At 33.9% G+C, this 22,992-nt stretch overlaps 1 protein-coding gene across 1 annotated transcript in view; it reads right to left on the bottom strand.

Moving 5' to 3' along the window:
* Window positions 1-1,287: 1,287 nt before the first annotated feature.
* The window catches only part of HFM1 (helicase for meiosis 1), a 43,117-nt gene continuing 21,412 nt past the window's right edge, over window positions 1,288-22,992 (bottom strand). The window contains exons 21-41 of the mRNA XM_050901343.1: window positions 22,596-22,643; window positions 18,524-18,604; window positions 17,810-17,901; window positions 16,857-16,963; window positions 16,719-16,766; window positions 16,408-16,505; window positions 16,190-16,321; window positions 13,273-13,358; window positions 12,198-12,281; window positions 10,980-11,137; window positions 10,167-10,270; window positions 8,488-8,643; window positions 7,962-8,057; window positions 7,425-7,543; window positions 6,488-6,570; window positions 6,218-6,321; window positions 3,961-4,059; window positions 3,443-3,503; window positions 3,071-3,176; window positions 2,445-2,602; window positions 1,288-2,169 (exon numbers count right to left, since the gene is read on the bottom strand). Coding sequence (XP_050757300.1) covers window positions 2,103-2,169; window positions 2,445-2,602; window positions 3,071-3,176; window positions 3,443-3,503; window positions 3,961-4,059; window positions 6,218-6,321; window positions 6,488-6,570; window positions 7,425-7,543; window positions 7,962-8,057; window positions 8,488-8,643; window positions 10,167-10,270; window positions 10,980-11,137; window positions 12,198-12,281; window positions 13,273-13,358; window positions 16,190-16,321; window positions 16,408-16,505; window positions 16,719-16,766; window positions 16,857-16,963; window positions 17,810-17,901; window positions 18,524-18,604; window positions 22,596-22,643 — 2,087 coding nt within the window. The 3' untranslated portion in view covers window positions 1,288-2,102. The remainder of the gene's footprint in view (window positions 2,170-2,444; window positions 2,603-3,070; window positions 3,177-3,442; window positions 3,504-3,960; window positions 4,060-6,217; window positions 6,322-6,487; window positions 6,571-7,424; window positions 7,544-7,961; window positions 8,058-8,487; window positions 8,644-10,166; window positions 10,271-10,979; window positions 11,138-12,197; window positions 12,282-13,272; window positions 13,359-16,189; window positions 16,322-16,407; window positions 16,506-16,718; window positions 16,767-16,856; window positions 16,964-17,809; window positions 17,902-18,523; window positions 18,605-22,595; window positions 22,644-22,992) is intronic.

Here is a 22,992-nt window from a genome sequence, read left to right as displayed (position 1 = left end):
TTAGACTATACAAAAAATGAAGCAAAAATGGCAATAGTGTCAATTACTTGCTAGACATTATATAAACTACCAAAGTTTTGGAAAAATGGAAATACACCTTCAGTGTAGAAATAGGGCCAAAAAAAAAAAAATCTCGAAAAGATACTTCCTTAGTACAGAGAAATAAATAGAAGCTTGCATTATTCATTTTTATGAAGACCTAAGCACAATCAACTTCCACTACAGTCGCTGCCTCACAGTTCAGAACCTTTAGAAGGAGCTTCATGCAGACTAGCAGGAAAAAGTGCAGCATCTGCCATCAGAAGCATCCCCGATTTGCAGGCGAGGCCTGAGCAACCAGCAGATGAGTGAGGTTTTGGAAAGTTGCAAGTTGTATAATCACAAGATTATATTAATTGTTTCCTTCCTCTCCTATTTTCCATGTTTGAAGCTTAGCTTTGTGTTGTTGTGTAAAAGCTGTCAAACTTGAAGAAACTCAGGAACAGCTCAATTAGTTGTTGCAAGCTAAAACCCCAGGGAAAGGCAAGACACAAAGGCAATTAAAGAATGCTATGTAAATATAAGCTATAAATTGGGAAAAAAAAAAAATTGTGTATTTGAAGCAGCAGGAAAGAGTCAGATGCTTAAACATCAGCATCAAGTACCATTTTAGATGCTCTAGAGGACCTGGAACATCTCCATGTGGGAGACCCGTGCTTCTCTGACACGGTAGATGGAGCCAAGGGAAGATTCTCTGGGGCACCTAAAATGACATTTGGCACTCTGCATTCTTAAATCTCACCCTGACACAGAACTGGGAGGTGACTAGGATGTACATGACTAGGACTGCTGGGCTAAACATAGCAGTAGTATAGTAATTCTGAGTTATCTCAGTTTGGAAGTTTAATTAAAAAAAAAAAAATTGAGACAAAAAGAGATCTGACATACTACTAACTTCCAGATGCAATGAAATATTTGAGGTACAGCAAAGTGAGTTATAAGCTTGGGCCTGCTGGAACGTGAACAGTCAAAAACATATCGAGTGGTGAGTGTTGAGGCTGCTTGCGCTAGGCCAGTCTTTCAAATGGAGAAAGAGTTATAACAGAAAGTCAGTCAAAAGTGTAAGGAAACACTGGAGTCAAGTAAAATGTTATTAGTTGAGAAAAATACAACCAGGTAGTGCAGCAAAACATGGTTGCATTTGGTTGCACCACAAACAATGTTGCAAGAACAGACAGCTAAGGTTCCATGTGTGATTTTAACATTTTAATTCCACTCATTTTGAATAATTAACAGTGAAAATTAACATTCTCTTGGATTTTAGGCAATATCATGTATTTTTCTAACTATTGAAATTACAAGGTCTACTGTTCAAGGACTAGAGCTACAAGAAGATATCCAAATCCAGTGCTTGGTTGCCTATATCTGTACTAGGATGCATAAATGTCCATCTCATGACCTCGGGTGTCAAAGTGAACAGCCAAACACAACTTTAGAATATTGTTTATAGACATTTTACAACTGGTTTGTTGAGAGTCTGGAAACACATTTGCCTGAAGGAAGTTGCACTTTTTTATTAATGAGTTGATAGCACTGTCAAAAGGAATATAGTCTAGAATAACTTACCATTCTATTACTTTTACTTGTAAATCTAATTATTTTACAGAATCAGTGCTATGAAAAATTCAGCATTAGAGAAACTGAAATACAAAACCAAAAAGCATTAAGAAATTTCTGAGGAAAGAGTCTTTCATTCATTTAAAGAGTACTTGTGAGCAGGGCATGTAATGAACAGCTTACTTTCCCTTATGTGATTTTTACTTTATCTATAAAAGCACACTCAGTTTGAGAACTATTCTCCTTTGACACATTCCAATATTTTTCTTTGTAATCCTGAAAACAGTAAGGTTAACAAACAAATATTTAAGTACTTTTCAAAATCAGATAATATACCTAGAATTCCATAAATTAGACATCAATTGTTATTAGCTACTCTATGCAGCAATCCAGCTATAGGTACACAACAGAAATCAAATTCTCTTAACTGGATTTGAAGGCTTCACTCTGTAAAAATGACTAACTTTTTTCCCCCCAGCACTTACAATGTATTTTGTTTATATGTTTTACAAAATGCCATCAAATATTCCAAGAAAGGGCTTGACATCATTGATTTCATCATCAAGAAGGCATCTAATGAAGATTAAGCAAACAACAAAATTAAATTAGATATAGTACATCAAAACCTATGAAATCAGGAACACTATACAAAGTATAGTCAAGAGATACCAAGACAAGCAAAATAATTTAATGTATTTTCCTTTCTACGAAAAGTTAATTGCTACTATTATTGTGAAAATTCATCTTTTTAAAATGAATGTTATAAATTAACACATCGCCTAAAGGTCTGTGTTCCATGAAGAACTAAGCACTGAGGCAACAGAAAAACATACACAATTTTTTATTACCTGGGATCCACTTCTTTTTCCTGTTTTTTTGTGAAAATAAAAAAATCCTCTTTCCTAGTGAATTTAGAAGAGTCTGAGATTATTTTTGAGATCGAAGAACACTGTACGTTTTTCAGCTCTTGTGAAGGATTTGAATGCTTTTTTTCTTGAAAACTGAACTGCAATGTAAATGTTAAAAAGCGTATATGGTTAAAATAACTAACCAAAAGAGAAACTGCCAGATTGTTGTAGTATGGAGTACAGATATTTATACTGACATTATATTTATATAATATAATTATATATATATATAAAATATATATGATTTTATATATATACAATATATTACATATATTTGACAAGGACCAAGCACATGATAAATATAATTATATACTGGATGACTTGCAGAATCACAACCAAATTGAGTAAATAGTTTTGAAGTCATGCTATATAAAGTAAATTTAAGTCCTAGTTCTTTGTATCATGAATATCACACTGAACACAGGATGCATGTGTGTTTGGACAACACAGGAAGGTTCAGAAATTCAGTATGTCCAAACTGATTCATAAGTCAGATATGGTAAATATATTTACACATGAAATACTTTAATTACAGGAAGTTCTGTTATCAAAATATTTTTACTCACCATATTTATATTTCCACTCTGTACAGATAAATTCACTTTTGATGTGCTATCAACCCCAGAAATAACTGAGTTCTGAATATTTGTCTCATCTTGTAATGTGCATGAACTGAAAATACCAAGTTGAATAATTTAAGTATTTTTACAGAAGTGCAAAATTATTTACTTTTCAGTTCAGGATTTTCTATTTATTTCCCTCCACACTTAAATTTAAAAAAAATTCAAATCATTCAACAATTCATACCTTTTAAAAGTTGAAATTTCACTCACTTTTATGAGTGAACAACCTTCTATACATTTAATTATACAGATACATGTGAAATACAGACAATATTTTTAACTGAATAAAATTGTAATAAATTATATAATGCTTACTCTTTTGAAATGTCACTTGTGGCTTTGCTTCTTGTATACTGGCAAAGTAGTTCACACTCATCTGGAATTTGAAGGCAGATATTTCCATCTTCCACATAAGAATGAAAGTTTTAAAAACTGAGTCACAAAACAGCTGAAACCCCTTGTAAATATTTCACATAATATGATACATAATAGTTTGAAAATTATTCAAATGTCTTAACACTTGAAATATTTTTTCTGTGGGTTTTGGACTAATGTAAAGATAAGCAGAGATAAGCAGTCAGGTACAATAACAAATATGCAGTTGCAGGCCATCCAAAAAATTTTTAATTATGACTTTCTCAACTCTCCCTTCCATATTAGATTTGTCTCAATATAGGTGACATTCAAGGTAGAGTAATAAACTTGGCGGTCAAGTCAACCAAAAAATTTCAGGTAGTTCTATTAATTGTATACTATAATAAGTTATTCTCAAATAATAGCCTGTAAAATAATTTGTACATAGGAAACAAAGAATTTTGTTAAAATAACCTTACCTAATTCTCTACTGGCAAGGTTGCTAGCAAATACTAATTTCTCATCATCAATATCATCCCAAACATCATCTCCCAGTTCAAAGTCCACATCCAAAGCATCTGGAAAATAAGATCTGCTTTTATCTGTATCAGTCAAGTTATGCATTAAAGATTTTTAACATTTTTTTAATGCCCTTGTCTCTTCTCACTCACAAACACTGAATGTTTCCACGAGAAAGCTGTAATACATTTGTAATGGACAAGTACAACAAAAACTGTTCTGTTTTACGACCAGTTGTTCAATCTATTGAAAGGAGGATTGTCACATATGCACTTTTTCCTCAGTGTTATTCTGAGAAAAGTTATCCTCAGTGTAGATTCTAGAAAAACAGGCCTTATAAAAAAATCACTGCAATTTCATTCTTTCTCTTTGTCAGAAGCATTGTTTGATTCCAAATTTAATACTTCTAATTCAGTCCTTTCTCCTCTCCACAGTTTTCCAAAACACTCTGAATGCTCTCTTCCTCCCATACATCTAATACCTAAAAACTAGCCATGACAAACACATTTTCAAGCATTGTTGTTAAAATTCTTAATTAAAATGTGATAGTTAATGTTCTGAAATACTTCTTTTCTGGTGCAAAGAAGACTTTCCAGTCTCCTCTCTTACTCTCTTTCCCTTGTTTGTTGTATTCTCTCTTTTCATCACCAATCCAATTCTCTCCGCTAATTTTTTTCGTCTCTCTTCTGCCATACTACCCTCCAGCATCAGACAGTGCTGGAATCTTCATTCTGTTGTCACGGCCCCAATATGCCTAAGAAACCCTGATCCAGGTCTCCCTTTCAACAGAGGGGGAGCAGGACAGGCTCAAATCAAAAATCCTGTTCCACAGACACTGGCAACACCAGGAAGGCACTGCTATTGTAATTTTGGATACGCACAGTCAGCACGGTGCATTATTGCACAGACACACAGACTTTAAACAAATTATAGCTTTAGGTTACTACAATTTCACAGTATATTCTTAATTACCTACTTTTTTTTTTTTTAAATGGAATGGAAAGATACCGTATTACAGATGCAGTTAACCCTATAAAAGTCATATTAGCTGATGCCTTACTTCATTAGAACTATTTTTGGTGCATTTTTTTAAATGCAGTCGGCCCAATCAATATGGCCAAGGTTACCTTCTCTGTTACTATTCTATGGAGATGGTTTTCAGTCAGCAATATCTACTACGTCCCCTCGATCCTGTATGATCTGCCTCAAGATGTTCTTGAGCATAGACTATAGCTATACTGCAATATCCATCTGTCTCCCCATGACTTTATTCTTTTAACACAATCATATACACTAACTACCTGCCCCCCCCAGCAACTGATGATATGGCTATGCAAGTGTTCCATCTTAAGACTAGGTAACAACTATAGCAGGTAAATTAGTATGGCAGGAAAATATGAAGCATTAATTTAAAGGAACAGGATTACAATCCCGTTGTCAAAATACTAAGTAAAAATGAAATTATGCCGTATAGCTGCCAACACTTAAGGCAGTATGAACTAAAAAACGTTTCAATTCATTTCAGCACAGTGTTTCTTTATATGTCTGAGTATGACCTAAACATTGGAGCTGCTACTTATTAGCCAAATTAATCAAAACCTGATTGACATCAATCTACTGTCACCAAATACAATGGCAAAAGGCATGCAGTGAGGAGAGCATCATAGTTATATACTGATAATGAAGACTGATCATTTAACACCAAATGTAAAAATATTTGTGGCCTTGCCAGTGGAAGAGAAAGAGGAAATTTTTTTCCAGATAGAGATGTTTTACTAGTTATGAAATCAGTTACTGAATGGTCAGATTTTGTCAACTACCAAACAAAAGTTCGTATTTCACTACCTTCTTCCAGGAGAAAGGGAAAAGAAGAAAATGTATAGATATAGGCATAAAATACCTCTTGTATTACAAGTGGCTTCAGTGGAAATACATTACAGTCACATCTTTCAGGAAGTATTTATAGATTTGGACCCTCATATATTTGATTTAGTCATTACTGTTTTATTTAAAGGTACATTTAGATGCTTAGATCTACATTAGAAATTCTTACCGATACCAGAAAGCAAGCCAATTAAGGTCACTGTGTTTCCCTATACATTCAGTGTTCTATAATGCTATATTGGTTGCTGTAGTGATTTCAGCAAGTGTGAGTTTACAAGTATAGTCAAATCAAAACAGTGAAAATCATAATTTCAAACATTAGCAATAACTTACTACTCTTTCCATAATTCCAGGATTGCAGTTGTTTCTGAGATACTCCTAAGCTATTATCTACCTGGTTCACTGAAGGTGAAGAAGACGACTGTTTATTGCTAGACCTATTTAAAAAAAACAAAACAAAACAAAAAAAAGTGACATGTCAGTAAAACAGCTGCAGAAAGTTGCAAAATAATTTTATTCAGAAAACAGTTTTTAGCTGTTACAACTTAATATACTATCTAAAGTAAGACAGATTTCTTTTTTGTTACTTATTTTAATCAGTACCTTGGCGATGCCGGCAACAAAGATTTAGGTGTAAAAACAAATTGTTTGAGGTCCACGTTTTGAGCTTGATTTAACATCTGCATCTAAAGAAAGCAGATTATTGTAACTGATAAGATACAAACATATTGAAAACCATTGTTTTTTAACAATCTTAGTGACATCATTAATACTGTATCAAGTCAGCATAATTTTTAAAGACCTTATATAAAATCTTTCTGATGTCTGCTTATCTAATGTAATCAGTTAAAAAGGTTTGAATTACATGTTTCTAGTGGAGTTACCCAAGTACCCTGGCAAAGTCAGACTGGTTATCACTAACTCTCGTCTGTATTAGCTATGGGCTAAATCATTCTCTATTGCAAACAAGCAAGCAAACAAAACTATGAGGAGGGAATAAAACACTCCAATATCTCAAATGCCATTCTTGCTGCAGAAAGAACTAGTTTAGTACTACATTCAAAGGGATAAAATGTAAGCCATGAAATCTTACAGAGGTTAAAAACTAACATGGTTGGTTTTCTTATAAACAAGTGGATCTATCTGTCAATGCAAAAAGATCTCTTAGTAGCATTACTCTGATAAATACCACTATTTGTTTTCATTCAGGTCATATTTTGCCAAAACCAAGTCACAGTACAGTACCTTCCAACGACGCCTCTGTACCTCACCCACCACAATCTATCAAATGCCATAAAAGTAAAAACAAAGAATACATGCACAGAAGCGGATCACTGGAAATGTTCCAAACAGCAGCAGAACCTCTCAAAGATTCCTGGACCTTTGGTACCTTTGTACTTCTTTGCTTTTTGCATTCCACACAGAAAAGACAAACTTGAATGTTCATATTTAGTTATAAAATTCTCTCTGCAAACAATATATACAAATACATAACAGATTAAAATAAATCTATTCAATGGCTGACTGTATTCAAATGCACCTTTAACCGTTTTACTGGGGGTACAGACGAAATTGAGTTCCTGCTCCTTAAATCAGCTAGGTACAAAGAAAACTTTGAATCTCCATTCATCTCAGACTTTGGAGGTACTCCAGTTTTACCTGAGAAAAGGAATTAAAATAATCTTCAGATTAGTTTAGAAGGGATAAATCCTAATTCTTTCCAGATCAATGGAAACATTGCCACTAAGCTTAGTATCTTCTATTAAAAGATCCCAAAAGATTTAACACACTAATTAAAAGATTTAGCACACCAATATTTATATAAAAGTATAACAAGCTTGACATTGCTCTTAAATCATATGCTAGATGTTCTGAAAAATGTTAGTAGTCATTGTAGTGCCTATAAAAGTTATTGACAAAGCTTTTTATTACTGCTTTTATGACTGCATCACAGCAACAACTCAGGCCTGACGCTTGCTTACACTGCTTCTGTTATGTAGCTAATTGGTATAAATGAAGCTATTCTAAATTATATTTATCTAAAAGTAACAGAAATAGTAGATTTAATGAAACTCACAGCAGTCATGTCCACACACATCTTTATTTTTACAGCGATGGTTGCATTCTCTGTTTCCATATTTCTTGTAAGAAATCTCTTGTTTAGATCTGCCTCCTAGATAAATATAATACAGAAATGCTCATTTTTTATTTCATATGTATTGTTGAGAGAGTACTTCATGCAGTAAAAGACGGCCTAGAAGTAATCTGGGTCACTAGAATTTTGTTGCCTTCAACAAAACTTTGGGCTGCTCAAACAATGTAATTGGAAAGAAATTAATCAATGCTACTGAAAAAGAAGCACTACCACATTCCTAAATTCAAACAGTAATATTAGATACCAAACACCCATGATTTTTCTTACTTACTTTCAAATTCATCAAAGAATTGCACTGTAGTACTTGACAAGCGGAAGCAGCAGCATTGTATTTTTATTATACTTGAGAAAGAAATAGTATGGATAAAGATCTAGCTCTCTACTGAAAGCAAAATTCAATTTTCTGTTGACTTTGGTATTAGCCAGATGTTGTGATCTGACCGTTTACCTGTATCTACTTTTGCTGGTGGCAGACTTTGTGGTGAGCCGTAATACATATCAAGTGAAGACTCAGCTTTCAGTTTTTGATTTGTAACCACTTTACTTCCCACTGTTTTCGGTGTTAAGTAAAAGGCTGTATATGCTTGCTGTATATCAAGGCCAACTTTGAAAAAAAGACAAAAATATTTAAAATTGCTATAAACTGTTTCTAAACTACTGATTACCTTCAGTTTTCTAAAGAGTTTAAGAAAGTATAAATGTCATTAAAAGATCATGGAAACTTGTTAAGATAATGTACCATTAAAAGCACACTGTTATATGAATGGATTCTTTATGATTGAGATTTAAAAAAAAAATCAAACATTTTCAGAATTAAAGACATGGTTACTAGATGAGTAACAAAATTAGTTCCTTTAACAGAATTTTTCTGTAGTGTTTTAAAACTACATTTATCTATGGCTTTGCACTGCCAAAATAATTTTAAAATTGTACTACAGTCTGTGTTACAGGAGTATCAGCAGCTCTATATTGGCAGAGGCGTACAATGAGTATGTTGATAGTACTTTTGAAGTTGAATGCTAATAATGGTTCTAGTTCTAATTAAACAAAGATTCGTATGAGACTATGAGACACACCATTTGTAAAAAGAGTATTTTTGTCTTTTATTAGGCAAATATTGCTGGAAAACCAGACAGGCTTTTAAAAAAATGAGAGATTTCCTTCAAGTCTGAAACAGAAGCAGACTTTAAAATAAGCAGAGACTAGGAAGACCTGCTTTTAGTCTAACTTCACCATTACCAATTTCAGAGAAATTAACTGTTGTGTTGAGTTTTATTGAACTCAGTACAACGTGTAGATAGCCAAGTAGTAATAAAAGGAAAATTTTTTCTTCATCTCTGTTTGGTTAGAAAACCCTCTTTTTTCCTGAGCCACAGGTTTAGCCATAGGAATACACATTATTCCAGGCTTGATTATTGTAATAGTCTCAATATTCAATGTTTATCATGGAAGCACCAAATATACTTCAGTTAATCTAGCACACAGCAATCTTCTTTACAGGTGGGGCATGATGATAGAATTTAATACAGCCAGTCTATTTTTAAATTGTATTTCAAAGTTCTATGTTTCAAGGTCATCACCGTCTCTCCTCGTCTGCTGCTATAGTTCCAATTCTACAGAAATTGACACTGAGGGGACCAATGTTTAAATCTACACACGTTAAGGCACAAAATTTTCCGCTGTAGAAATTTTTTGCTACTGAAGTGGAGATGAATCCATATCTAATACTTTTTTTATCACAATGCAAAACCTAACCATTCACAAAGACAGCTCTTCCCAGCATAAACAACCTATCAAGCTGACAGGTTATCCCTAGTGAAAGTTAATTCAAATTGAAGGCGAAGGGCAAAAGAGAATCCTAATCTGTATCAACAGAGCAAAATACTATCTCCTACTAACTAACAGTTTTGATGTTTCCCAGTTCATTAATATGCTAGTAAATTAAACAAACAGATATGTAATTAGGACTGTTAGGTAATACTGAACCCACTAAAAAACATGTAATAGAATTTTGTTTCCACATCAGTTCATTTTATTATATTTTTGGCTTGATATAAAGTGTTTTAATAATTTATTCAAAATTCTTATGCAGTTGTTTTTAAATTAAAAGCATACCAATCAACCTACCATAATCAGAACTAATTAAATTTATACTAATGTCCTCTGATTTAAGAGCTCTTTTCACTTCAATTTTCTTCGTCCAGTTTCCAGTTTTCAGCAGCACAGAATCCCTGTAATGTATCAGTAAAGTTTTGTTAGACATGGACAATGAAAACAAGACTGTATACTATGGCATCTGTAATCAAGTGAAAGAGCCTTTATTTGGTCTTAGTTCTTGGATTTTGCTTGATAAGTGGCCTAAGAATAACCTTCCAATAATAGATGATTTATGGCCATAAGAGAGCCAGGATCCTGCAGATCAGTTTCAGTTCTCCCAAAAGTGCCAGACTTCGGCCAGAGCTCACATGAAGGTCATGCAGTTGGAAAAGATTTTGCTTCTCTTTTCCCATTTGCTCCAAGCATATCTTAGCCAACTGGAGAATTTAATTCCATGGAGTGAAAAACAATTTTGACAATATGATATAATTAAAGAAATATAGCTAATAAGAGTAACAACTTGAGAATGTATCTTTTTAATAGGTATTTTACTTGTTTTATATTTATGTGGAAATTACTATGACTTCCATAATATGACATCCGTGTTATACAGATATTTACACATACTCTCTGTACTGACAAGCACACTGGCATGTTTTGGGGGTTTTTGAATCTTGTGCAGCATTTTAAATGACAACAGCGACTACAAAATGCTGTAGGATAAACAATGATTTTGTACCATTTGGCATCCATAGAAAGTATTGCAAAAACTTCAAGTCACAGAAAGGATTAAAAGCCAACACCCTTAAAAGATGTGAGGCAAAAAAACCTGATTATACATACATAATTTTCTGATTAAAAATGACTTGGTTGTCAGCATCTCCTATGACCAATGTAACATAGTGAAAGTCTGTTGCTGTTCTCTTTGTCTGTAGCTGCTCATAGTTTGTTAATTTGATGGTTACTAAGATTTCAGCCAACATATCACTGTATTTTGGAAGCTAGGAAAAAATGATATAGAAAACATAACTGCTAAAATACACAAAGTAAAATATACGCCCTTCCATAAATTTTAAACTGTTGATACAAGCACAAAAGCTCAATTCAAGCAATTTCAATTTGTGGTACAATTTTTATTTGTTGTTCTGAGACACTATTATATAGTACTAACTTGCCCATAGCTGAAAATCCTAAATTTTATTAAGTATTGAGAATAAAAGACAGTCTACATTAAGCCCTTGAAAAATTCTCCTCTGTTCAATGCAAAGAGAAAGATGCAAGAAGAAAACTAGGTATATTTTGGCATCCCAACATTCCTCTCTAAGTTATTTATAATTGTTAAATCTTTCTTCTGAGAATAACTTTAGAGATACTCATCTGGTATTATGTCAAATGAAAAACTAAAATAGAACTGATCGTTTTAACAATAGTATTTCGCACATTTATTGAGTTTTTAACTTCAAAGGTGTCTTCATTTGTACCAACTTCATGAGACACTTTAAGGCTATTTTTCAAATTTTGGGTTTCAGAAAGGTAGAGTGGCTATCTGACCTGTTTAAAGACAAAATGCATATCAGAACCTCAAAGCTCTTGATTGCACATGGAATTGCACCCTTCCTTTGAAAGGGCACCAGCTAGGTTAATGTAATAATTTACTGTTTCTCTATATTCCTAAGTGTGATGTAGAAAATAAACATGAGTTAATGCTTCTTCAGAAAGTTTTATATGGATGTTTTTCTGTCTCTAGGGTTTGTTTATATTCAAGACAGAAGAGACCTCTCAGACTCACATATAATGCTAGAATGTGGAATATACTGGTTTGCATCTGTAACATAAAATGCTATTAATGAGAGAGAGACAGGCCAATGTATTATAGTGAATGTCTATTCCAAGGCTCTCCTTCAATGAGTAAGAGGTTGATTATACATGCTAAGGTGGAAGGAGGCCACAATATTATGTAATCTTCTATCAGTGAAGGCTCAAAATGTCTTTAAGTCAGTATTTGCTCTTTCATTTAATAATATCAGCATAAAAACATAGAATAAATAGAAAAGCATTTACCTGTTCAATGTCAAGTTCATATTTTGGAAGGTGCAAAACAGATTCTTTTATCTGGTTTCCAAAAGGAGGATGTCTGTTTAAAATCTGCAAAGATTTAATTTCATTTCTGATACATTCAGCTGATCAGAGATGCCAAGAGAAATGTAAATCCAAGGAATCAAAGTCACCAGAGTAATTATACTATCAAGAAAAGCCCTTGCCACTCCTGGTTCTCTACTGTCAGTGGTGCCCAGAATAGCAACATAACCAAAGAAAACTCCAATACTTTTTCAAGTTGCTACCACTTCTGTTCAGGTAACAGCCAATGAACTAGCCAACTACCTGAAAACCTGACTACTCAGGTTTTATATAATATGACTCTTCTATGTTGCCCTAGCTTTAGTCAAAACAAAACAAATGACAGGAAAACTGCAAAAGGGGGCAGAAGAGAGAAATCAAATTCCTAAAGCCAAAACAGAAAAACCCAAGTAAGATTGATTGCCTTTAGAAATCCATTATATCTTCCAGAACACTGGAAAAACAATTTCCTGAGAAAAGAAGTCAAGAGCCAAAGAACTTGTCCTGGGGTAAAATCTAGCTTCCCTAAAATAAGAAGTGCTGTATAGATGATTCAGAAGACTTTTATTCTATGACTGTCTTTAACTAAAACTAGCAATAATGGAAATTCAGGATTCTCATCATTAACATACATTAAAGGAAACTGTAAATACTTATTCCCTTTTATATTTTTTCTAACACTCCTAAAAGGGAAATGCATATTGTCCTTTGTTTCAAACCATGTTAATGATGAAATTCTACGTATTTAAGCAACTGCTTTCCAAAACCAGCCAAATCAGTGAAATCATCCACGTTAAATTTGCTAGAACAAAACACCATACATGTTTTCAAGGCAAAACAGCAGTAACCACAAATTTTTTTTAATTAACTAGGATAAATGAATAAACCACTTAAACCACTCAATTTTGCTGACAATCATATAGCAGATATATATTAACCATACTGCTTTTACTAGTAACAGTATTAATACTCAATATTTTCCTTATCATATTTATTTGCATACAAAATAATAAATTACCAATTCAAGTTCCCTTGCATTTGTGTCTTCTATTTTTTTAAATGACGTCAGCCCAGCATTTACCATAGCGTTTGACAGTGATACACCTGTGAAAAATTCAAGTGTTATGCTGTTAAATGACAATCACTAATCTCAAATTATTCTCAACAACTGCATTATAGCAGGTAAAAATCAAAGCAGGAATCATTTTATAGTATGTTTGTCCCAGCTTTTTGCCCAGCACATCACTAGATTTCTTTTCAGTTGATTAAATATTTTAGTATTATTTAATTTCACTTATCCATTAGTAAAGAGAAAAAGAAATGCAATATCAAAAGAATGCAAATCAAACATGAAAACATTCAATATTTCAATACTGACAATTTTTAGTTACCTTTTCTAGAGTAAAACAGATTTTAGATCACTTTCTACAAGAGTCAAGAAACGTGTTCTGCATATATATGATGACAAAAAGCACGTCACACAGCATTCTTTGTCTCAGAAATTTTTTCCCTATCCAAGGAATTATTTAATTATGTTGAAGTCGTAAGGATCTCAATGTTTTTGAGCAAGCTAATAATGAAATTCACTCAAAAAAAAATTTATTATAATCTTCTAGGAGTCTTTGCAGATTTAGCAAAAAATTTTCCTATGGCTTATCTACCACAAAAGCAGACTGGCAGAGAATTCCACATACAATCTTATTCCTCTTCATGATTCCCAGTTCTTTCTTATCTCTTCATGATATCCCAGTTTGATAAAAGATAAAAGATACTACCAAATACTTAGAATGAGTATGTGGATTCTTCATACGTAATTCCGTAGAAACAGTAAAAGAGATCTGAAAATTAAGTGGGAAACCTCTTAAGAGATTCTTAGGTTGCTTCTTGAAAGACGTTACAGCAATCTTGTAAGAAAAGACTCATTTCAACTCAAGAATTTAATGATTTAGAGAAACAAAAGACCTTTTGTCCTTTTATGTATATCTAAACACCTTTTGGGTCTGACTTAGGAAAGGCATCTTCTACCATCTCCCCTCTCCTTTGCAGAAGCTCTGCGAACAGTCTGAAGACTCTCACTTATTACTTCTGCAGCCACTTCAGTTAGAGCTGTTGCCTTGTTTCTTTATAACTGAAGCTGAAGACTAGTTCTTTTATCATAATTTCTAAAATGGCAGAAGCGTTTCCACCAGTGAAGAAAATACGAGATATAAGTAAGACTTTTTCTCTTTGTCTTTATCTATTTCTGAGCAGGAAAAAAATGGAGTTGGAAATGAAACTAAACAAGTACTAAAGGTGATAAAATCCTGTATGGCAACTGATCATTATCCTGTCTGTCAGAACAAGCAAACAGAAATGAAGCATATCATACAGCAACAAGAGGGAGCATCATTATTGGACAAGAGTAACAAATTGAGATAGTTGTAGAAATGCAGTAAAAATTCAACTGAATCCTCAATCTCAGTAAGGCCAAATGTCAGTTAAAGAACACTCACTCTTATAAAGGAAATACTAATTACTAAGGCTTTTTTAAGATTCAAAAAATAACATACTGAGATAAGAGCTTAACAATTAGGGATTTCTGAATACGTTACATGGTATCAGTAAATTTCTGTGAGCTCAAACAACTTACTTAACTTCACAAAGACATAGAATAGGCTTAGCAGCCATAGCATGACAGAGGTCAAGAATCAGACATCATAATATAGGCATTCAATATTTGATTCAGGAAAGAGAGTGAACTGTCAGCAGATGGTTCAAAAGAAGCTTGTAAGTGGAACAAATGGAACTTTGAAAGTTAGCAATTCTTTGTAACATATGCTGCAAGAGCAATGACAGCATAGGAAAAAATAAAAAAAGAAAACAGAACAGAGATGTGTATCTATAGCACTTCTATTATTAAAAAACTAAAACAGACTTTATTCTATTGAATACAGTGTACAGGAAAGGATTTGTCTACACTGCAAGTGCCATGTTTATTCCACTCATCCTAACGCCCTAGAAATGCTGAACATGAGGCAGACTCCTCAGATGACTGTGTGCACATCGGCACAGATCCAGAAGTAGTGGAAAGGGGTTCCCACCACACTGTACTGTGCTGCACACAAGCTAACAAGCCCTGCCCCTTGCTTTGAATCCACATGAATGAAGCAATACAGCTTCTGCACCTGAGCTGGCAAGGCTGTAATGTACTGTACCATATGGGTCTTCTGGCTTAGCTATTCTCTAATTTGCAGATCTCCGTACTATACTGTTCTGTACAGAGCAGATGTGTCTTTAAAGAAATACAGAGAACACTGCAGTGAATTCTGAAAGCATAAAGGTGTGATAAGACCAGACATCAAAGCAGGAAGCTACACTATTACCTCAAACAAGTATACCTACATTTTTGTAATACTCCAAAATTTCTGAACTCCTTTTCAAATAATTATGACAAGTCTGTACTTCCAGCCAGAAGTTCATCCAGTAACAGGTTACAGTGATAGGAAGATTATTAGAAACTTGTGATCCTCATGTGTATAAGAACCTCATGCACAGTAAATTTATTTCTACTTCACAATTCCTATCCATGTCAATGCAAATTAAAGGGCTTTCATGCATATGAGTAACAGGACCTACAGTGACAGCTGTTTGGAAAGGAAGGCATAGCCTAGTCAGAGATATGCAATCACACAAATGTGGAATATGCCCAAGATACTGAGATGAACATTAAGAAAAAAGAACAACTCTGAAATACTTTGAAAGCGTGAAGAAAATTACTCAACAGATTACTTTTCTCATGACAGACTATTCTGACAACTGTGGTACTCAATTGTGGCAAACGAGTAATTAGAAGACTCATTTAATTATGTAAGCAGACACCCCAGAAATTAGCAGGCTAGTTATGAGTTTTGATTCTCTATGAGGTTACACCTTTATCATTGCTGACTGGTACCTACCAATTTTTTCCAATTGTTTAGACACATGAAGTGAATTTTCCCAAAGTTTGCACCTGAAACACTTTGCTAAAATCAAAGAGTTTAATAAAGCAGAAAAGTTGTTCTTACATGATGCCAGAAAGTCAGATAACCCTGTAAAAATAAGATTGATTTGTATTAATCAAATAAAATGTAGCTTATTATTCTATGTACCAAAAAAGGATTAAATTTTACCATACATCTAGTAACTCTTAAGCCATTTCTAAATATTCTGCCAGTATCTTGTGTCAAAGTAAAGTCTTGAATAGGAATGCATCCTAGCTGAGCCTGAATAAGACTGGAAAAAAAATATTTTTTGGTATATAAGCCATACTGTAAGCAAAGTATAACAACATAAAAGTTTCTACTGGAAAACAAAAGAAAATTCAGAATAGAAACAATGAAATGCAAGATCTGGTCCTCTATAAATGATAGAAATTTTAGCAGGGACTTCAACAGCCATAAAATGACAGCTTTTCAATAAAAAGTAACAACACAATATAATATTTACCAGTTTATTTTCATTTCTTTTGTTTTTATCTTCCCCTCCATTGGAAACCTATGCATGAAAATATACATATTTTCTGGTATTCATTTTATTTATTGCTAAAAAGATACTTTCCTTTTTCAGTGTATTTATTTTTTATACCTGATAGTTATTTTGTCCTTGTCTTTATTCAAAGCGTTCAGTATTTTCTTTTCATTTGTTCTTAACTTGACATCCAGAAATTCTGTGCAGTTGGAGATCATTGTAATCTGTAACAATTTAACTTCTTTATTAATTGTTCTTCTTTGCCATTTTTTCCTACCACTTCTTCCAATTTTTTTTTTTAAAAAACACTTTAAAAAGAATTTTATTGTCTCAACATTATGACCAGGAAAAGATGGTCAATCAGTTCTTTCTAATACTGACCAACTTACTTTCATCTTCCTACAAAGGCTATTATATAACAAAAGGGGAAGATTTTTCTTTCAGTTTTTAGATTACTATTCCACTTGAAATTATCCAAGATCAACCACACTGATAACACTTTGTGACATACAAGGCAAATACAAATAGTTTTTGCTATCTGTTATGTATTTCACTTTACTTTCTTCATACTTTAGTAACAAAGATAGCCATTTTCATGGCCAATCTGTTCTACCATAGTATTTGCTTGAAAACAAAATGTCTTTTATGATTTAACAGTAGCAATAACAACCTGTTATCTGACAGAGAAAAATTTCTTAAAACAGAAAGACAATAACATTCCTTTAAAAGTAAAATCTGTTCTCCATGCAGCTGGGTTTTGCAATAAAAAATCCCTACTAAACCACAAAACAATACAGTGTTTAATACATAAACAGAACAGCTTCAGCAACTTTATATCTTCATAAGCAAGGTTAGTGAGGGGAGAAAGAGTTGGAAATCGAAAGATCTCAGAGTACAAAGCCTCAAAAATACTCCGTATGGAATTTATTTAGATGTATTCTCTAAAACTTTATACTTTACATAAACAAAGCCTGAGCTCTTTAAAAGAAATAGAAACTTCTGCTTCTTATCTTTGGTTGTGTTTAAAATCAACTGAAAATATGTAAATTTTTTAAAAAAAGTTAAATTACCAATTCATTTAAAGTCTCTGTTCCCTTAATTGTGAAAAATTGTTTCACTGTATCAAATGCAATATAATACCACGCCATTAATCTTCCAGTCTCTGTAAAAGAAGAATATACCTTAAAAAATAAATATGCCAAGTATTTTTTTTAGTGTTTTTAAGTCACAAAACCAAATTAATTTTCTTATTACAGGGCTCTATAAGATTTACCACCACTGACTCAGTATGTTATTGCCCCCAGCTGTCTGATGGATATTACTGACACCATCATAGACTGGCAGAAAGAAACACACGCCAGTTACAGTTTTCTCCAATGGAGATGAATTCACACTAATATACCAGACTGTGAACTGTGGTTGCTGAGAAGCCAACCACCTCTAGCAGAGGATTGTAGAGAAGAGCAGGTATCGATAAAACCTGTCCTTGATTGCACTGTGTCACATACAATTATCCTGTGATAATGTTCTGTAATTTTCTCCTAACCCGCAACAAAATTTCCAGCAACAAGAGAAGATCTATTCATGGATCAACATTAAGAGAATGAACTTCCATGATTTGTTAAAGAAACTTGCTCATATATTCTAGTCAAACAATCTCTCAGATTCTACTATTACATTTGTGTACTCCTATTAATGGGTCACAAGAATAGTTGTGGCCCTTTGTAGCTCACTACTATCTCAACATCACTTCTGAAAGTTAGCTTATTTTTAAAAAGTGTTACCTGTTGGTTTGAAATTATTTGCTTCATCCATCCTGATCAAATCAAAAGATGATAAATCATTTAAGTTCTTCAAACACAGTTCTGTCAACAATATATGAAAATATCTATTTCTAGTACATGCAGAAAAACTTATCTATGTACAAACCAGAAACATCATCATCAAATTGCAATGAACGTATACCCAAGTTATTCCACTGAACTCAACTAAAGGTTTTAGAATGTGATCCTGCTTCTACTAAAGTTGGTGGTTAACTTCTGCCTGGGGAAAGCTCACTCAAAGATATTTGATACAGGACAACCCATCTCTTTTTCAATAAAGCAAAAGTAGCAAAGTAAAAGAAACTAGATGCATGGAACATAGGCTGCCATATTCAATTCTGAATGACAGACCAGAAAGCCCACAATATTTATACAAAAGATTTCTGCTATAGTGTTAACATTTAAATGGTTGAAATTTCAGATATCCACAGGTATTTATGAATCCTTCATCAGAAATTTTCATACTGTATCAGGTGCATTTGTATTTACTTCACTAAACCTACTTAGTCAGATATCTGCATGAGGATGACCAAAGTGTTTTGTTTTTCTCTTTCAAAACCAAGGTAATTAAAAGGCAAAAATTACATTAATACAATGTTCAGAATTTAAAAGTAAGTTGGTGTCCTGGTTTTGGCTGGGATAGAGTTAATTTTCTTCTTAGTAGCTGGTACAGTGCTGTGTTTTGGATTTAGTGTGAGAATAATGTTGATAACACTCCGATGTTTTAGTTGTTGCTAAGTAGCGCTTATCCCAAGTTAAGGACTTTTCAGTTTCCCGTGTTCTGCCAGCAAGCAGGTGTGCAAGAAGCTGGGAGGGAGCATGGCCAGGACAGCTGACCTGAACTAGCCAAAGGGGTATTCCATACCATGGAACATCATGCCCAGTATATAAACAGGGGGGAGTTGGCCGGGAGGGGCGGATCGCGGCTCTGGCATCGGTCAGCAGGTGGTGAACAATTGTATTGTGCATCGGTTGTCTTTTCTTGGGTGGGTTTTGTTGTTGTTGTTATAGTCCTTTTCATTACAATTATTATATTATTATTCTTGGTTAGTAGTGTACTTTATTTTATTTTAGTTATTAAACTGTTCTTATCTCAACCCACGAGTTTTGCTTTTTTTTTTCCCTCCTCCCCACCCCACTGGGAGGGGGAAGGGGGAAGCGGCTGCGTGGTGCTTAGTTGCTGGCTGGAGTTAAACCACAACAGTTGGGAAAGCACTCAAAGTGATAGTTCCCATATGTGCGGGTCTTGGCTGGGACAGACTTAATTTTCTTCAGAGTAGCTAGTATGGGGCTATATTTTGGATTTGTTCTGGAAACAGTGCTGATAATTCAGGGATGTTTTCATTATTGCCGAGCAGCGCTTACACAGAGTCAAGGCCTTTTCTGCTTCTCACACCACCACACCAGGGAGCAGGCTGGGGTGGGGCACAAGAAGTTGGGACGGGACACAGCCAGGACAGCTGACCCCAACTACCCAAAGGGATATTCCATACCATAGGACATCATGCTCAGCATATAAAGCTGGGGGAAGAAGGAAGGGAAGGACGTTCAGAGCGATGGTGTTTGTCTTCCCAAGTAACCGTTACACATGATGGAGCCCTGCTTTCATGGAGATGGCTGAACACCTGCCTGCCGATGGGAAGTGGTGAATGAATTCCTTGTTTTGCTTTGCTTGTGTGCATGGCTTTTGCTTTACCTACTAAACTGTCTTTGTCTCAACCCACGAGTTTTCTCACTTTTACCCTTCTGATTCTCTCCCCCATCCCACTGGGGGGGAGTGAACAAGCTGCTGTGTGATGCTTAGTTGCTGGCTGGGGTTAAACCACACCACCATAGCAACCAGAAATCATTCACATTGCACATGAAATGTATGAAAACATAACTAACTATATAAATTACTACAAAATATTTCATGTGTGCAGGGAGAAGGAGCTAGTTTCTGTAAGAACTTAAAAAAAAAGTTCTTTTTAAGATCAGAGCACTTCAAGGAAATATAATCCACATCTAAAAACCGTTTGTAAGTGAAGCCTTCCACCCTAGCACTGTCTGTAGAGGTGGTTTCAAACCATGCCTTCTCCCATAAAGGCTTATTTAGGTAGTAACATGCTTCACTCCCTCCATTCCTTTCAACCTACATGCCAAAAATAGAAATGTCCTGATCTAAAAGACAGGAAAAGGTAGAAAACAACTGAATGAGCATATGAACTAGGTAACTTTTCTTACCGATAAGTACTCGGTTTTTTCCTATCTGCAAGTCACAGTCAATGTCTCTCATATTTGGAGACTTCAAGCAGTAGTGTATATACTACTTGTATTCCTGGAGATGGGTCCTTGAAACCCTTACACCATAAACAGCCTCAGCATAGTTCCACCAAGCCCAACATCAATCACAAATTTTTCTACAGAGTTGTGTAAAATTTAATAAATGTGTAAGTAGAGTCCAAGTATTGACTCTACAAATTTCAGGGCATATATCAGTCTATGTTTTCATGTACCAGGCCCCCCTCCAGATATTTAAACTCCAAATGGCCTAGTATACAAATATACAGAATTATGATGGACGTGAGGACTCACTGAAGAGAAAAACCTGCATTTGTAGATTTGCAGAACTCCATTTACAATCTTAGCAAGTCTTTTATTAATATACTTATTTTGGATCTACTAGAAAACCTACATTAAAAGAAATAAATTAAAAAAGAGTTGTATGGTATTTCCATATTTAAAGATGAGAGGCACTGATTCCCAAACTATTTAGTCAGCTGTATGTTTTCTGATGGAATTGTAAATAACTAAAAAGGAGTATTTAAAAAAAAAATCAATAATTCAAGTCTTAGCAAAAAAAGCCTCTTAAAAGTAGTCTTCCAGTAATTTTTACAGTATTACAGAAAAAATGTGGTGTTGCTGATTTTTTTTTATCTGTAAAGTTGGATGCCTCATTCTCACATTACTCTCACTTGAAGACCAAGTGCAATTTCTTAATTATGTATTTGCATTCTCTTAGTTCTTTGCTATTGCTATTCATATGCAAATTCTAAAACTAAATTTGGAATTAAAATAGCAAAATAATTCTTAAGAGGATCTACTGAATCTATACATCTGAGATATGACTGACATTGTATGGAATGCTTAATGCACATAAATCTTTGAAAGACTGCAAGTCTTCCCTTGACAGCCCTAAGCAAAATGAGTAATTTAATCCATAAGGGCCAAATTTCAGGTAACAAGCAAACAATACACTAGAATGTACATCTCCAATGCAAAATGTCATGGTCAGAGAGTGGAATTCTCTGATCATACCAGTCCAGATGTCTGAGTAGCAAACCTATACAATATGAGTACTGTAACTTACCTGTACAAAAATACAGAATTTAAGATTTGCTCCTATCCTCCAGTTCACTGAGTCCATCACTGGACAAGATCTGCCACACTCTGGAGTTCTCTAAAATTCCTTTTTCACATTATTTATGCATTTTTGAATGACCAATGCAAAAATATCCATCATAAACAACAGTGTTCTCTCTCTCCACCTGCTCTTTATTATTGCTGCCTAACATGCTATAATCATGCAATTTTAAACTGTTTCTGAACAAGGTGAAGATGTTTACATTTTACATCCTTTGTTTTCAAGGCTAAATTTATGATGAAGGGAAGATGACAATTTCTGAAAACGGCTTTTTTGAAAGTATAGTAACAGAAATTAATGAAAGCAAATGAGATCAATCAAAGGGAAATTAGGAAGAATGACAAGTAATCAAAATTAAAGTGCTCTGCTCCATATTTCTGAGTATGTATATGGAGATGAGGTAGGTAAAGGCATTTAATTTTTTTCCTCTATACAAGAAAAGCTTCTCCACCAGTCAAAATGTACTGATAGTGTTTCAAAAGTTAAATAAATAAAATAAATAGTACAACATAGTAAATTACATATGTTCTGTGAATGGATCTATTGAAATTAATGGAGATATATAATAAACATGGATGAACCTGCCCTAAAAGGTAACATTTTACTGAAAAAAGCTTAAAAGCCACTTACCTTGTAATTTTGCTTCAATTCCAATTTTATCCAATCCAGATGAAAAACCTTCATGAAAAGACAAAAGGCTTTTTAACCTAATACAATGATATACTTCCTCCTCCATATCATTACCCATCAAAACTGATTTGCTGATTTTTGGGAGCCAGACAAACACCCCAAAATGAAAAATTTGTAAATATTTCTTATACTGGGGACAAGTCAAAAGCCTTACATAGTCTAAGTATGTAAGTATCAAGAAGTGGCTGTTAGAACAGATGTGCAAAGGCAAAAGCTGCAGATATTCCCGTGTAAAATATCAGAGTCCTAAAACTTGCAGAAATGTCAGTTAGCAACTTCATATGTAGACTTTTCCTATTTCAGAATACAGGAAGCCACTTAAATTGTAACATCCATT

Source organism: Gymnogyps californianus, chromosome 8 (assembly GCF_018139145.2).
Source record: "Gymnogyps californianus isolate 813 chromosome 8, ASM1813914v2, whole genome shotgun sequence".
NCBI lineage: Eukaryota > Metazoa > Chordata > Aves > Accipitriformes > Cathartidae > Gymnogyps > Gymnogyps californianus.
The sequence above is the reverse complement of the archived record's forward strand: the minus strand, read 5'-3'. Positions and strand labels throughout refer to the sequence as shown.